The 16299-nt window shown below is 44.6% G+C and overlaps 1 protein-coding gene across 1 annotated transcript in view; it reads right to left on the bottom strand.

The window, feature by feature from the left end:
• Positions 1-1117: 1117 nt before the first annotated feature.
• LOC143769393 (uncharacterized) overlaps positions 1118-16299 on the bottom strand; it is a 74664-nt gene continuing 59482 nt past the window's right edge. Inside the window, exons 2-7 of the mRNA XM_077257864.1 lie at positions 13777-13926; positions 13468-13647; positions 13261-13384; positions 13080-13177; positions 12791-12881; positions 1118-2516 (exon numbers count right to left, since the gene is read on the bottom strand). Coding sequence (XP_077113979.1) covers positions 1243-2516; positions 12791-12881; positions 13080-13177; positions 13261-13384; positions 13468-13647; positions 13777-13854 — 1845 coding nt within the window. The 5' untranslated portion in view covers positions 13855-13926 and the 3' untranslated portion in view covers positions 1118-1242. The remainder of the gene's footprint in view (positions 2517-12790; positions 12882-13079; positions 13178-13260; positions 13385-13467; positions 13648-13776; positions 13927-16299) is intronic.

Here is a 16299-nt window from a genome sequence, read left to right on the forward strand (position 1 = left end):
CACATGGCAGGGACGTCACAAGCAGAGCACAGCTGCCGGAGTACTCGCCCGGACTGTACACAGAGAGCGGTGAGTATTCATTGCTCTTCAGTAGGGCACAGTGTCAGCCTCCGGCTTCCTGCTGCTGCCGGCGGTCATGTGTGCCGCTACTTAAGAGAAATGAATATTCATTGGATTCATTCATCAGGAGACGATTTATTATTGACCTATATTCAAGCGGGACTAGAAAAAGAAAACCCTAAAATCATGTATCATGTTATCCGAAACAGTCAGAAAACCAGCCACATATTGGCAGACCCCAGACCTCAAACTATATACTTTGTAAGTTTATAAGCCACTCCAGTGTCAGGAATAGACAGTATGTGACAATACAGTATATACCGCTCAGGGAACACTTAACTTTCAGAGATAATCTCCATATTCATACTAAATAATGGCACGGATCTTCCAGACATTATGACTGCACACATCCCTAGTCTTTATAACAATATTTCACTCATTCCTTGACAGACCGCAGCATGGCCATTAGTTAGAAGCTGCTATTGATCTTTGGAGCAGGTAAGTTTTCAGTGAGTGGTACATATTGGGCCGTCTGGAAACGGAGTTTAGTCTAGGACAATTTGTCTGCACTACTAATTAACAGCTGTTACAATACCAAACTAGGGCAGTCCCTATAGGAGAAAAACACAAGAATTATACTGTATTGTCACATACTATCTATTCCTGACACTGGAGTGGCTTATAAACTTATGAAGTATATAGTTTGAGGTCTGGGATCTGCCAATATGTGCCTAGTTTTCTGACTGTTTCGGATAACATGATACATGAATTTAGTTTTTTTTAGTCTAGTCTCGCTTGAGTATAGGTCAATATTAAATAGTCTCCTGATGAGTCGCCTTTGGTGAGGATGATGAAACCCGTAGAAATGAGAGGCTTGGAGAGTGAGTGTGTATACGTCACCTCACCCTATATACTGAACTGTGGGGTACATGTTTTTTCTATTAGTCACCTACTGACTAACCTTCAGGGGAGGAATTGTGGGTATAATTTTACATTTGGAATGAATAAAGTTTAGTTTTATCCTTTTGTCAGCAAACATGAGGAATGACAGGAGACAATCCATTTAAGAAGATTCAATTTTGGTTAAAACTATTCCAACATTATGAACATAAAAAAGGCTTCTCCCCTATGTGACGTCTCTGATGTTTGAACAGTTGATTTCCAAGTAAAATATCTCCCACATTAAGAAAATGAAAAGGGCTTCTCCCCTGTGTGGCTGCTCTGATGTCTAACAAGATGCAATTTCCGGGTAAAACATTTCCCACATTCTGAACAGGAAAAAGGCTTCTCCCCTGTGTGGGTTCTCTGATGGCGATCAAGATCTGTTTTCCATTTAAAACATTTCCCACATTCTGAACATGGAAAAGGCTTCTCCGCTGTGTGAGTTCTATGGTGCCTAACCAAATCTGATTTCTGGTTAAAACATTTCCCACATTCTAAACATGAAAAAGGTTTCTCCCCTGTGTGAGTTCTATGGTGAATAACAAGCAGTGATTTACGTGCAAAACATTTCCCACATTCTGAACAGAAAAAAGGCATCTCCCCTCTGTGAGTTATTTGGTGTGCAACAAAATTCCCTTTATGGTTAAAACATTTCCCACATTCTGAACATGAAAAAGGCTTTTCCCCCGTGTGATTACTATGGTGCCTAACCAAATCTGATTTCTGGTTAAAAGATTTCCCACATTCTGAACAGGAAAAAGGCTTATCCCCACTGTGAGTTCTATGGTGCCTAACCAAATCTGATTTCTGGTTAAAACATTTCCCACATTCTAAACATGAAAAAGGCTTCTCCGCTGTGTGAGTTCTATGGTGTGTAACAAAATGTGATTTATGTGCAAAACATTTCCCACATTCTGAACATGAAAAAGGCTTCTCCGCTGTGTGAGTTCTCTGGTGAGTAACAAGCCGTGATTTACGTGCAAAACATTTCCCACATTCTGAACAGAAAAATGGCTTCTCCCCTGTGTGAGTTCTATGGTGATTAACCAAATCTGATTTCTGGTTAAAACATTTCCCACATTCTGAACATGAAAAAGGTTTCTCCCCTGTGTGAGTTCTCTGGTGAGTAACAAGCAATGGTTTACGTGCAAAACATTTCCCACATTCTGAACATGAAAAAGGCTTCTCCCCTGTGTGAGTTCTCTGGTGAGTAACAAGGAATGATTTACGTGCAAGACATTTCCCACATTCTGAACATGAAAATGACTTCTTTGCTTTAGGAGCAGTTTGTTTTTTAATGCCTCTTTTGTGACTTTGATTTTCCTTAGTAGTCAGTAATGAATCAGAAGATGGGACCTGTTTCATAGGATCAGATGACAGATCTGTGCTGTGAATGGATGATGATATATCTGGAATAACAGCAATCATTTCAGTTGAATCTTGTAGGATCTCAAGATCATCAGATATAAAAATTGAAGATGTCAGCTGTCCCTCTGATCTCCTGGTCCAGTCATCTGCTAAGATAAAAAACAACTATTATTTTTTAATAAAATATCCTTGAGTTTTATATTTTTGAACATTTCTACTTAAACTGTCCATAAAAATGGCAAGCTATGTAAAAAAACTTTATTTACCAAGACAATGACAGTTCACAGTCACATGTTTGGGGGTTTCCACTGTTTAGACACCTCAGGGGCTCTGACAATGTGACATGTCACCCACAAACAATTCCAGCAAAATCTGCTCTCCAATATGGCGATCCTTTTCTTCTGAGCTCTGCCATGTGCTCAAACAGTGGTTTACCCACACATATGGGATGTCAGCATACTCAGGACAAATTGCACAACAACTTTTTGGTTCCAATTTCTCCTGTTACGATTTGGAAAAAAACTGGAGTGGAAAAAATATGATTTTTTATTTTCATGGCTCTACGTAATTAACTTCTGAGTAGCACTTGGGGGCTCAAAGAGCCCACCACACATCTAGATAAGTTCCTTGGGGGTTCTAGTTTCCAAAATAGGGTCACATGTTTGGGGGTTTCCACTGTTTAGACACCTCAGGGGCTCTCACAATGTGACATGTCACCACAAACAATTCCAGCAAAATCTGCTCTCCAATATGGCACGCCTTCCCTTACGAGCTCTGCCATATGCCCAACAGTAGTATTTTCCCACATATGGGGTATCGGCGTGCTCAGGAGAAATTGCACAACAAATTGTATGGAGCAATTTCTCCTGTTACCCTTATGAAAATGCAAAATATGGAGCTAAAAAATGATTTGTGAAAAATGTTTTTTTTTTATTTCCACGGCTCTACGTTTTAAACTTCTGTGAAGCACCTGTGGGTTCAAGGTGCTCAATACACATCTGGATAAGTTCCCGAAGGGGTCTAGTCTCCAAAATGGTGTCTCTTGTGGGGGGTTTCCACGGTTTAGGCACATCAAGGGCTCTCCAAATGCAACATGTTAACCGCTAATTATTGCAACATATTTTATATTCAAAAAATCAAATGGCGCTCCTTCCCTTCCAAGCCCTGCTGTGTGCCCAAACAGTAGATTTCCCCCAAATATGTGGTATCGGCATGTTCAGGAGAAATTGCAAAACAAAATGTATGGTCCATTTTCTCCTGTTACCCTTGCAAAAGTAAAACAAATAGGTCTAAAGGAAAATTTTTATGAAAGTAAATGTTTATTTTTTCCTTCCATATTCCATTCATTCCTGTGAAGCACCTGAAGGGTTAATAAACTTCTTGAATGTGGTTTTGAGCACCTTGAGGGGTGCAGTTTTTATAATGGTGTCACTTTGGGGTATTTTCGGTCATATTGACCACTCAAATTCACTTGAAATGTGGTCAACTTTTAACACTTATAACTTCCTAAGAAAACTTTTTTTTTTTGCAAAATTGTGCTGATGTAAAGTAGACATGTGGGAAATGTTATTTATTAACTATAGACGGCCATTTGAGAATAGTCCAATGTTTTCCTGTTAGCCATTCTTGGGTGTTTTTAGCTGTGTGTTTTGGGTCATTGTCCTGTTGCAAGACCCATGACCTGCGACTGAGACCAAGCTTTCTGACACTGGGCAGCACATTTCTCTCTAGAATCCCTTGATAGTTTTGAGATTTCATTGTACCCTGCACATATTCTAGACACCCTGTGCCAGATGCAGCAAAGCAGCCCCAGAACATAACAGAGCCTCCTCCATGTTTCACAGTAGGGACAGTGTTCTTTTCTTGATATACTTCATTTTTCCGTTTGTGAACATAGAGCTGATGTGCCTTGCCAAAAGTCCATTTTTGGCTCATCTGTCCATAGCACATTCTCCCATAAGCTTTGTGGTTTGTCAACATGTAGTTTGATAAATTCCAGTCTGGCTTTTTTATGATTTTTTTTCAACAATGGTGTCCTCCTTGGTAATTTCCCATGAAGTCCACTTTGGCTCATACAACGACGGATGGTGCAATCTGACACTGATGCTCCTTGAGCTTGATGTTCACCTTTAATCTGTTTAGAAGTTTTTCTGGGCTCTTTTGTTACCATTCCTATTATCCAACTCTTTGATTTGTCATCAAATGTCCTCCTGCAGCCACGTCCAGTCCCATGGATCTTACATTTCTGAATAATATCTGCAACTGTAGTGTTTGGTGTCAAGTTTCCCCCCTCTGCACAGGGGGAATCTCGAGCCATCTCCGCTGCAGTCTCCCATCCTTCTCCAGCCGCAGTGGAGCCTGCTCAGCGGAGACGTTGGTCCCAGCATCTGGCACAGGCAGATACTCTGCGCCTGGTTACTGCTGTTCTTCCAGGTTCTGCAATTATAGCCAGTACTGGTTAGCGGCGAGCAGACGTCTCTGGGACTAAGTCCTGCTTTTCCCCTTCTGAGCATGCCCAACGTAAGACCTCTCATTGGAGGTCAGGGGTCACATGCTCAGGTACTGCAGCAGCTCCCATTGGTCCTCTAGGAAGGTCCTGAAGTTGCTCAGGTACTGTGGCAACTCCCATTGGTCCTCTAGGAAGGTCCTGAAGTTGCTGCAGCTATAAAAGGTTTGTATGGCCGCATGGCCATGCGCTAGTATCAACATGTGTATGATCTTTCCTATTGTGGTCATGGTTGTATGTGGACATGGTTTGGCTGAAATAAGCCCCTAGAATACCGGCACATCTGGTGAGGAGTTTTGTATGAATGTATTCAGAGCTGGCTCATAGCCTCTAGAATTCCGGTTCCACCGGAGAGGAGTGTTTTGTGTGCTTCTTTGAGTGCGTGACCACTGACTGCCATCAGCTCAGCAGTTACCTGTGTTCCCCTGTGACGTTAACAGGGCACAGCGTCTTCTTTCTGTGCGACTCTGTGAAGTAACAGAGTTCGCTTATACCGCCGTCATTTGCTAGCAGCAGGTTCCTCGAACGCACCAATCATAACATCTATATTTACTCGGTGCGTTCCGCTAGCCCTAACATAAAACTAGCGCCAGGGTCTGGCTAGCAATGGCGGACAAACAGCAATCTTTGCGGTACATCCAGCAGCTGGAGGGCAGGTTGGTGGCTCTTGAGCGCACAACCTCAGCTGTGGATGTTACCGCAGTAGCTGTTCAGGCTGCTAGCGTGGCTGCAGCAACTTTGTCCACTGCCACCCCTGTTCCGACCCTATCTCGCCTCCCGCTGCCAGAATAGTTTCCTGGTGATAGTAAATCTTGTAGGGGTTTCGTGAGCCAGTGCTCTATACACCTCGAGCTCCTGGCTGCACGTTTCCCTAGAGAGTGGGCAAAGGTGGGATTCATTATGTCTCTCCTGTCGGACAGGGCGTTGGAGTGGGCTACGCCGCTGTGGGAGCGTGGCGATCATGTGGTGCAGAGTGCTCCGCTGTTCCTGAGCACTCTGAAACAGGTCTTTTTAGGACCTTGAGTCATCCATGATAAGGCGCTCCAACTGTTGGCATTGACTCAGGGCTCATTCTTGGTCAGCCATTTTGCCATCCACTTCCGCACCTTAGCATCTGAGCTGGAGTGGTCGGATAAAGCCCTCATCCCTATATTTTGGAGGGGGCTGGCTGACCATGTTAAGGATGCTCTAGCCACTAGGGAGATTCCCGTCACACTGGAGGAGCTAATAGCTGTATCTACTCGTATTGACCTCCGTTTTAACGAGCGGAGGTTAGAACGAACCCAGTGTAGGCAGAGGTTTCGGCTGGCTCCCACATTCGCCAAACCTTTGGAATCTCTGTTCCAGGCACCGAGTCACATGAGGCCATGGAGGTGTCACAAGCGGGATCTAAGTCACGGACCGCTCCTGCACTTAGGGTGTTATGTTTGCCGGCAGTCAGGACATCTTGCCACCAGATGTCCCCAATGGTCAGGGAAACGTCAGCGTCTACTGGTAGTAGGTGGAGGTTCACTAGACACGGGAACGTTTGCCTCCAAATTTTACTTTAAGGGGACAATTACCATTGGTCCATCCACTCATTCGGTAGAGCTTTGCGTGGATTCCGGGGCGGAGGGCAATTTTATGTCTTCTGCCTTCGCCCAACGACACACAATACCTCTGGTGATGCTCGCCCAACCAGTGACCGTACGAGTGGTAAATGGGTCGACACTGCCCTCACAGATTACACACCAGACCATCCCATTTACTCTATCCATGTCGCCATCTCATCAGGAGATAATATCTCTGCTCGTCATTCCTGAGGGAATTGATGAGGTCCTGTTAGGGATACCTTGGCTACGGTACCACTCTCCTCATATTGAGAGGTCCACAGGCAGGATTTTGGGATGGAGTGAATCTTTTTGGGGTAGATGTCAGAGGGAATGCATTCAGGTTGCTACTACAGAGGGACCCGCAGATCTCTCCTCTCTCCCCAAGCAATATTGGCCCTATGTAAACGTGTTCTCCATAAGGGCTGCAGAGACCCTTCCGCCTCACCGCCCCTATGACTGTCCTATTGACCTCTTGCCTGGTGCTTAGCCTCCCCGGGGACAAGTCTACCTATGTCTCTCCCGGAGACTGAGGCAATGTCTCAGTACATCCAGGAGAATCTGGCAAAGGGATTCATTAGGATGTCTGTGTCACCTGCAGGGGCTGGGTTTTTCTTCGTGCAGAAGAAAAACGGAGAATTACGTCCATGCATAGACTACAGGGGTCTTAACGCCATCCCCGTTAAGAACAAGTACCCATTGCCCCTGATATCTGAGCTTTTTGACAGGCTTCAGGGAGCAAGAGTGTTTACTAAACTAGGTCTGCGGGGTGCTTACAAACTGATTCGTATCTGTGAGGGGGACGAATGGAAGACTGCTTTTAACACCAGGGATGAGCACTATGAATATCTGGTGATGCCCTTTGGGCTCTGTAATGCCCCCGCCATTTTCCAAGACTTTGTAAACGATATCTTCCGGGATATGCTCTCTACCTCGGTTGTAGTCTACCTGGATGATATTTTCATCTACTCTCCAGATATAGAGATGTTTGCAAAGACTTCGACCTCCTACGGGCAAATTCCTTCAATGCTAAGTTGGAGAAGTGTGTGTTTGAGCAGGAGTCTTTGCCTTCCCTGGGCTATATCTTCTCGGCCCAAGGATTGGCTATGGATCCTGCCAAGCTACAGGCTGTGATGGACTGGCAGGAACCCCATTCTCTGAAAGCGGTGCAGCGCTTTATGGGGTTCATTAATTACTATCGCCAGTTCATTCCCCACTTCTCAACTTTGGTAGCTCCTTTGGTTGCCCTCACCAAAAAGGGAGCAAATCCCAAATTGTGGTCGGAGGAGGTCTTCAAGGACTTCCTCTCTATTAAGTCCCACTTTGCTAGTGCTCCCATTCTACATTGCCCCGATGTAGATAAAACTTTCATAATGGAGGTGGATGCCTCATCTGTCGGTGCTGGAGCAGTCCTATTCCAAAAGGATGCTCAAGGTCAGAAGCATCCCTGCTTCTTTTTCTCTAAGACCTTCACACCGGCGGAGAGAAATTATTCCATAGGGGACAGGGAGTTGCTAGCTATGAAGTTGGCCTTCTCAGAGTGGAGACACCTCTTGGAGGGGGCTCATTTTCCCTTCCAAGTTTTCACCGACCACAAGAACTTGGTCTATATTCAGACTGCCCAGCGGCTAAATTCTCGCCAGACCAGATGGTCCCAGTTCTTCTCCCGGTTCCATTTCACCCTCCATTTTCTCTCCGGGGAGAAGAACATTCATGCCGACGCTCTCTCACGCTCCGTAGTCTCATCAGACGTCTCTGGGACTAAGTCCTGCTTTTCCCCTTCTGAGCATGCCCCACGTAAGACCTCTCAATGGAGGTCAGGGGTCACATGCTCAGGTAGTGCAGCAGCTCCCATTGGTCCTCTAGGAAGGTCCTGAAGTTGCTCAGGTACTGTGGCAGCTCCCATTGGTCCTCTAGGAAGGTCCTGAAGTTGCTGCAGCTATAAAACGTTTGCATGGTCGCATGGCCATGCGCTAGTATCAACATGTGTATGAGCTTTGCTATTGTGGTCACGGTTGTATATGGACATGGTTTGGCTGAAATAAGCCCCTAGAATACCGGCACCTCCGGTGAGGAGTTTTGTATGAATGTATTCAGGGTTGGCTCATAGCCTCTAGAATTCCGGTTCCACCGGAGAGGAGTGTTTTGTGTGCTTCTCTGAGTGCGTGACCACTGACTGCCATCAGCTCAGCAGTTACCTGTGTTCCCCTGTGACGTTAACAGGGCACAGCGTCTTCTTTCTGTGCAACTCTGTGAAGTAACAGAGTTCGCTTATACAGCCATATAGTGCCGTCATTTGCTAGCAGCAGGTTCCTCCTGCACGTTGGACCCCGGGCTGCGAAGGCACCAATAATAACATCTATATTTACTCGGTGCGTTCCGCTAGCACTAACATGTAGTCACAGGAACTTTAAGCTGCTTGGAGAAGGCCTTATAACTTTTAACATGTTTGTCTATAATTTTCTTTCTAATCTCCTGAGACAACTCTTTCCTTCGCTTCCTCTGGTGCATGTTGACTGTGATACACATCATGTCACCCAACAGCACAGTGAGTATCTGTAGCCCTATATACAGGCCACTCACTGATTCCAAGAGTGTAGACACCTGTGATGCTAGTTAGTGGACACACCGCGATTTAACATGTCCCTTTTGTCACATTATTTTCAGGGGTACCATCATTTCTGTCCAGGCCTATTTCATGAGTTTTATTTTTCTTTAAATTCTGTGGAAGCATGGTTGAAAAGCAATGTCGACTTTCATTTGTTCATTTTCATAGATCTTTTATTTCTTATTACTTTTGTCAGATTCAAGTTACTTCTGTCACCATTGTGGGTTTTTCTGTCATTAAACGAGGAGTACCAACAATTTTGAGGAAAAAAAATAAGCTCACCATGTCTTTTATCTTGACCTCCTGTGTGATCACCAAACACCTCGCACGAACCAGGGTGAAGTAGCCACAATGAATCCAACAGAAAAGCCGATCATGACTAAGACCACCAGGTCGAAACTCGTAGATTGTCATTAGGTTCTATAGCCAATGTGCACTGAGTGCTGGATACCATATATATGGATATATTTTTAATTTATTTTCATTAAAAGTTATTTTTTACCTTCGTCACTTGCTGGACACACCTGCTTTTCTGTTGGTACCAACAATTTTGACCACATATGTATAGATTATAACCCTCAGTGAATTAATTTATAAAATGGAATCACTTTATGGGTATTTCGACTATTCTGGCTTTCCATCATTTAGTCATATTAGGGCTTCTGCATATGGTGTGTCCAATCTCATCTGGGATCTATTCCTGCTGAACCACACCCTACTAAAGCTCAAAGCACATGGCCGGAATCTGCCAGAAACAGCGTTGTTCTCCTCTGGTTCAGTCCTCTGTGCTCAGCTTGCGGCTTGTGTATTTGTTTCCTGTTGTGACCGTGGCCCGTTTACTGACTACTCTTGTGTCTTCTGATTCTGTATTCTGTCCTTCCGGTTCTGACCCGGCTACCTGACTATTCTTCTTGCCATCTAACACCACAGAATAGCAGGTAACACCATGGTCCAAGCCTAGGGGTCCCAGTGTAAGTCCAGATCCATGTAATGGTGTTAAAGGGCGATGAGCAAGGCGATCCTTGGGATATGGAAAGCAGAGAAGATAGTGCCAAGCATGTTCATGGTGGAGATCTTTTGAGCTGCCCGTTGACCACGAACAGTGCTCCCAATACATTGTGTCTGCAAACTATTCCAGCTAGATCTGCAGTCAAACAGCTAAATGGCGCTCCTTCCCTTCTGAACACTGCCATGTGCCCAGAGAGTAGTGTACAATCGTATGTAGGGGATTGTGAGAAGCTGGAAAATAATTTGTAAGATCCATTTGTTTTCTATTATCCTTTGTGAATAAAGTTATCACCACATAAAGTGACCACGTCAGATTGTAAAAATGGGGCCTGATTAAGAACACAAAACTGGCTGCGGGGAGAGGATAAATCAGAGGATTCTGGACACTACTGTAATCAGAAACTGACTATAGACAATAACATCTACTGAAATACTCAAACTGAACAGTCTCCATCAGTAATAAATGAGGAGCTAGTGGTGAAACCTCTCTGGGGGAATTAGAGCACGGGGCTCGGGGACTTCACAATCTAAACTATCGGAAGCTCCAATATTTTCTGTCAGATGAGTTTCAAGAAGAAATATTACACATTTATAGAGAACTGTGTATAATAGTGCAGAGCGGAGATGTCTTATAGGGAACCTGTCAGCAGGATTGTGCTCAGTGACTACAGACACTGTCAGGTCGGTGCCGTTATACTGATTACACCGATACCTGGTGATGAAATCCGTCTTGTGGTTGTTGTTTAGTCTGTATTTGTAGTTTTCAGCTAATGAGATTCTCGTGCTCTGGGGCAGGGCTGTGGGCGGGGCTTTGTAGTGCTCTGGGGCGGGGCTGTGGGCGGGGCTTTATGTGGTGCGCTGATTACATATGTATCTGTATTGGCTTATGATAGGTCGCTGATCCCTCACTGACCTGCCCCCATTTTTACATAATGCATATAATAGTGTTGATCTTATTGTTGATAATGCCTATAATATTGTGGCTATTGAGAGGCTTAGAAAAAAATTACATTCAGCAAAATGTCACCAGCAGCGCCTGCGCAGTAGCATCTATAAATAAGAGATACATATTACTGGACAGGCGCCGTTGGTGAAGTTTTGCTGCATGTTATTTTATTTTTTTCTAAGCCTCCCAATAGCCACAATATTATAGGCATTATCAACAATAATATCAACACTATTATATGCATTATGTAAAAATGGGGGCCGGACAGTGAGGGATCAGCGACCTGTCATAAGCCAATACACATGAATATGTAATCAGAGCAGCACATAAAACCCCACCCCAGAGCACCACATGAAGCCCCGCCCAAGAGCACCACATGAAGCCCCGCCCAGAGCACCACATAAAGCCCCACCCACAGCCCCGCCCCAGAGCACGAGAATCTCATTAACTGATAACTACAAATACAGATTACACAGCAGTAAACCAGAGTTGCCTTCATTTATGGTGAACCATTGGAGCTACTATGAATCCTGACCAGAAGATTAGAGGAAATAATATTGCTCCCCATTTCAGGAGAGATTGTGCAGTAATCTGAATTTCTTAGGATAAAAAACAATGTAATTTATGAGGTGGAGTGAATCCATGAAACCAGGGCTGGAGCCAACACATCTCCTGCAGGCGGGAATAAATGTATATTACAGCCATCAGCCACGCACAGCTCAGAGATATATCATGGCACCGGTGTGATGGGTTTATGTAGATTATCACAATCCTCATTGAAGTTAGTCGGTTTTAATACAAAGTGAAAAGTCAGGATAAAGGGAAACTCTGTTATTGTCCAGAAATTCACACTTGGCCTCACTGCACATTTAATGTTGTCGATCATAAAAGTGAAGTTTGGCCAGAAAGACGGGACCTGGTCTTGTAGGGACCATATGATCACATTCAGCAGCACAGAAGGGAGAGAAGGGAGATTCCTCCGATAAGATCTCAGGGTTCTAGGAAGCCAACAGCATCATTACCCTCCGCTTTCTCTTACAGGCCCATCATCATATTTTTCTTCAAGTGATTTTCTACCTTGTCAGCACATACTACGTACGCTGTCATTTGGCTTTATAGTTTACAGATCTGGGCAGCTAACGATCAACATCTTCTAATGTGAAGGAGAATGGCTAATGAAATCAATTATTAACCCTTATATAAGTCAGTTCAGATACGGTGTACCAAGATGGCGTCTGTGTCTTCAGAAAACACCCTGGAAGGAATCCTTGGAATGCAGAAGCTAAGATACTGGACACCATATATGGAAATGAAGTTGAATTGGACCTATCATAGACTGACACTGGCTCCTCAGAAGATTGTGTGACACCATTTCCTGTCTCTGTCTTGAGAATAAACTTCAGTTGTGTGCAAGCCTTTGCTGAGAAAGGAGTATACATCTAACTCTGTGCTCAGTGTGACTCTTTAAGTGTGCACTCGGCCTATATTGGGTCAGGTACAAGCAATCATATAGATCTCGCTTTAAGGGATCACCCTCACACTAATACCAGGGGGTAGGTGGATCTACCAGGTTGTAAGTTCTATAGAAAAGGGCTTTTAATGCCCAAAGTCATTTGAACAGTTTTGGGTGGAGGAGAATGTTGTGGTCTAGAGGCAAAATGGTGATCATGGTGATACGGCCGGACTACACCACCGATAAAGCAGCCACAGCCGGTGACTGAGAAGAATCTGTGACTTCTCTGCATTTAGTGGTTACTACTCACCTGGGTAGTCATATGTGGGAATCTCCTCTTTACACCACTCATCCCCCCTCACATATGTCTCTGTAGTATTAATATGGGTCAGATCTTCATCCTGAAACAAATATTATAAAAGTCACCGACAGCTGGAGAAGTCCCATCTATGATCAGCTCTAATCCTGCCATCTCCGCCATTCTCATTACACAAGTATAAAACATATAATACTGGTGGATAAAACAAGACTGAGCACAACACCTTCACCGGCGTCTACACATCATAGGGGAGATCTCCTGACACCTTCTCTCCATCTACCTGATGATCCTGAGGAGCACTGGGATCTTCTTGTTTACAGTCCTGTGGAAGAAGAGGATGGGGACATCTCTCTGGTGTTGTCCTCTTACTGGATAGATCTGGAGGACACATATACAGGGACTGAATTCAATCTATATATACAGATAATTATAGGCCGTGTGTATTTAGTCCTGTCTATTACCTGGAGATGTGAGGGGCTGGGGAACCTCCATTATCACGTTCTTGTACAGATCTCTGTGTCCTTCTAAATACTCCCACTCCTCCATGGAGAAATAGACGGCGACATCCTGACACCTTATAGGAACCTGACACATACAATGATACCGTCATCCCCCCGATCCCTTCATAGTGTTACTGTATAATGTCCCACCATTCCCAGCAGTGTCACCTCTCCAGTCAGCAGCTCAATCATCTTGTAGGTGAGTTCTAGGATCTTCTGGTCATTGATGTCCTCATGGATCAGGGGGTGAGGTGGAGGCCCCGTGATTGGGCTCAGGGGTCTTCCCCATCCCTCAGACACAGGGTCCTGACAGCGATCACTAGAGGTCTTCTTCACCACTGTGTAATCCTGGTAATGGAGAGACACATTAATAAATCTCACTACAGACATTTCCAGAGTCCTCACCTCTCCAGTTCTGTCCATCTGTTATTCCCATAGATAAGAATGATGTAATGTGACGTCATCAGAATCTCTCACCTCTCCAGTAAGCCGGAAGAGGATCTCTAGGGTGAGGTGTAATATCCTCTCCGCCATCTTGTCTCTGTCCATATCCATCTTTGATGGGTAAATCAGGACAATTCTCTTTTGTAGAAGATCTTCACTGAGAGGATCCGATATTGTAGAGACCTGAATGAGAAGATGAGCCGATGTAACATCATAAGAATCCTGTGTAATAATACAATTACTGGAGATAATAAGGGAAACATAGGAGGAGATTTATTATTTTACAGTATTTAGTTTCCTTCTTTACATCTACTAATAAATCCTATATATTTTAGGCCACAGACAACAAGCAGTTTCTTCCTCGGAGTCGGCAGCTGAATACGTTCCTCATAGACTCCTCTTCCATAACGCTAATTCTCGTCTCATTTACCGACCCTGGAATCGGCATTAGCAATACTGCAGGAGATATTCATTACAAGCGACATGAGAAATAACTACTTCATGGTGAGAACGACATCTTCATCTTCTACTACGGCTCTAGAGACATATTTGGCCAGAGTCGGTCACTGACTCCATCACCACCGGCCGTCTATATGAAGGTTTCCCGTCTTCCCGCACTGGGATCTTCTATCATGTTAGATCTCAGCTCTGATTCACAAACAGAAGTTTGAGGCTTTTAGAAAAGCTTTTTTGTTTCCACAATCAACGCGGACAGAAATGATCTGATCCCAAAGTCTCCTGATTTATGGGGATTATTTCTGGCCTTAGGCTTTCCTATCTTACAAGAAAAACACCAGAAAAAAAACAGATATTGAAATGTTTCTAAAGAAAATTGGCTCCAATAATTCTTGTAAAAAGAAAAAAACATGGAAAAAGCAGAAGACACATGTGGCGAAATGTGTATATATATATATACACACATAAATGTGTGTGTGTGTGTGTGTGTGTGTGTGTGTGTGTGTGTGTGTGTGTGTGTGTGTGTGTGTGTGTGTGTGTGTGTGCGCGCGCGCGCGTGCAGTGACCTATGTATAGGTATTGTGTGACTAGTAAAATCTGTCCTGAAAGCTGCCGGACTCACCCAGGTGTTAATATGTATTTTCCTGAGACAAGCAGACTTCTTTCTCCAAATCTCACCAGGGGGTCTAGCTAGGACCAAGAAGAGAGGGTAACACTTGACACCTCCTAGCTCTTGGAAGAGAGATGTCAATTACAACCTGATAGTATCTCTGTGAGAACTTTTACACAAAGGATCTCAAGAGAAAATAATATAATCATTGGTAGTGTGTCCATGGTCCAATCAAAAACAAGCAATTATGATATTAACCTGAGGGGCTGGTCTAGAAATCTGACCTCCAGACCAAAGCTATAAATTAGACCTGTATACCTAGAATCGAGTTCACATGCGAGGGCAGCCTGAGAAGCTGATGTGTTCCACCAACTCCATATTCACCCCCCCCCCCCCACAGGGAGCAGAAAGCAGACTACCAAGTTGCATGATTTCTGTATGTTTTCTCCTGTTTATTTTACACTGTTTTGCATAAGCTGTATGTCTTTTTATTATCATGTTTTTATACCTTTTTCTTACTGTAAGCACTGAACCTTTTTGTATTAGAGTATAAAACTTTAACAAGTTGAACCTTAAAGGGCCACTGTCACCCCCCCCCCAGCCGTTATAAACTAAAAGAGCCACCTTGTGCAGCAGTAATGCTGCAGTCTAACAAGGTGGCTCTTTTAGTTTTTGATTCATTGCTTACCTCAAAAAAGCGTTTTAAAAATTGGCCACACATACCAGATATTGTACCAGGAGGCGGTCCGAATCGTCCTCTATGAAGCTCCCAACTGCCGTCACTCTTCTCTTCAGGGGCGATGGTACCCGCCCCCTGAGCGCTGTTATCTTCTGAAATCCGGCGCCTGCGCTGTGCGTGCCTGCCTGGGGCCTGCGCAGTGTTCATTGTCAGTGCGGCCACACTGTTGCTGAATCCCCCGCCCCGCACTGTTATTCATTATGCACAGTGCGGGGCTGGGGTTCCTGGGAATGCACACTGCGCTGTTTAGATGCTCCCCAGCTCCGACGCTCCCCAGCTCCCCCGCCTTCCCAGGAACCCCAGCCCCACACTGTGCATAATGAATAACAGTGCGGGGCGGGGGATTCAGCAACAGTGTGGCCGCACTGACAATGAACACTGCGCAGGCCCCAGGCAGGCACGCACAGCGCAGGCGCCGGATTTCAGAAGATAACAGCGCTCAGGGGGCGGGTACCATCGCCCCTGAAGAGAAGAGTGACGGCAGTTGGGAGCTTCATAGAGGACGATTCGGGCCGCCTCCTGGTACAATATCTGGTATGTGTGGCCTAACGCTTTTTTGAGGTAATAAATGAATCAAAAACTAAAAGAGCCACCTTGTTAGACTGCAGCATTACTGCTGCACAAGATGGCTCTTTTAGTTTATAATGGCTGGGGGGGGGGGGGTGACAGTGGCCCTTTAAATGTTCTAACGAATCCATAGCCTAAGGTGTGTGAGCCTTATGAGTGGTAGACAATATTATTAAGAATATTT

This window comes from Ranitomeya variabilis, chromosome 4 (genome assembly GCF_051348905.1).
Source record: "Ranitomeya variabilis isolate aRanVar5 chromosome 4, aRanVar5.hap1, whole genome shotgun sequence".
In the NCBI taxonomy this organism is placed as follows: Eukaryota; Metazoa; Chordata; class Amphibia; order Anura; family Dendrobatidae; genus Ranitomeya; species Ranitomeya variabilis.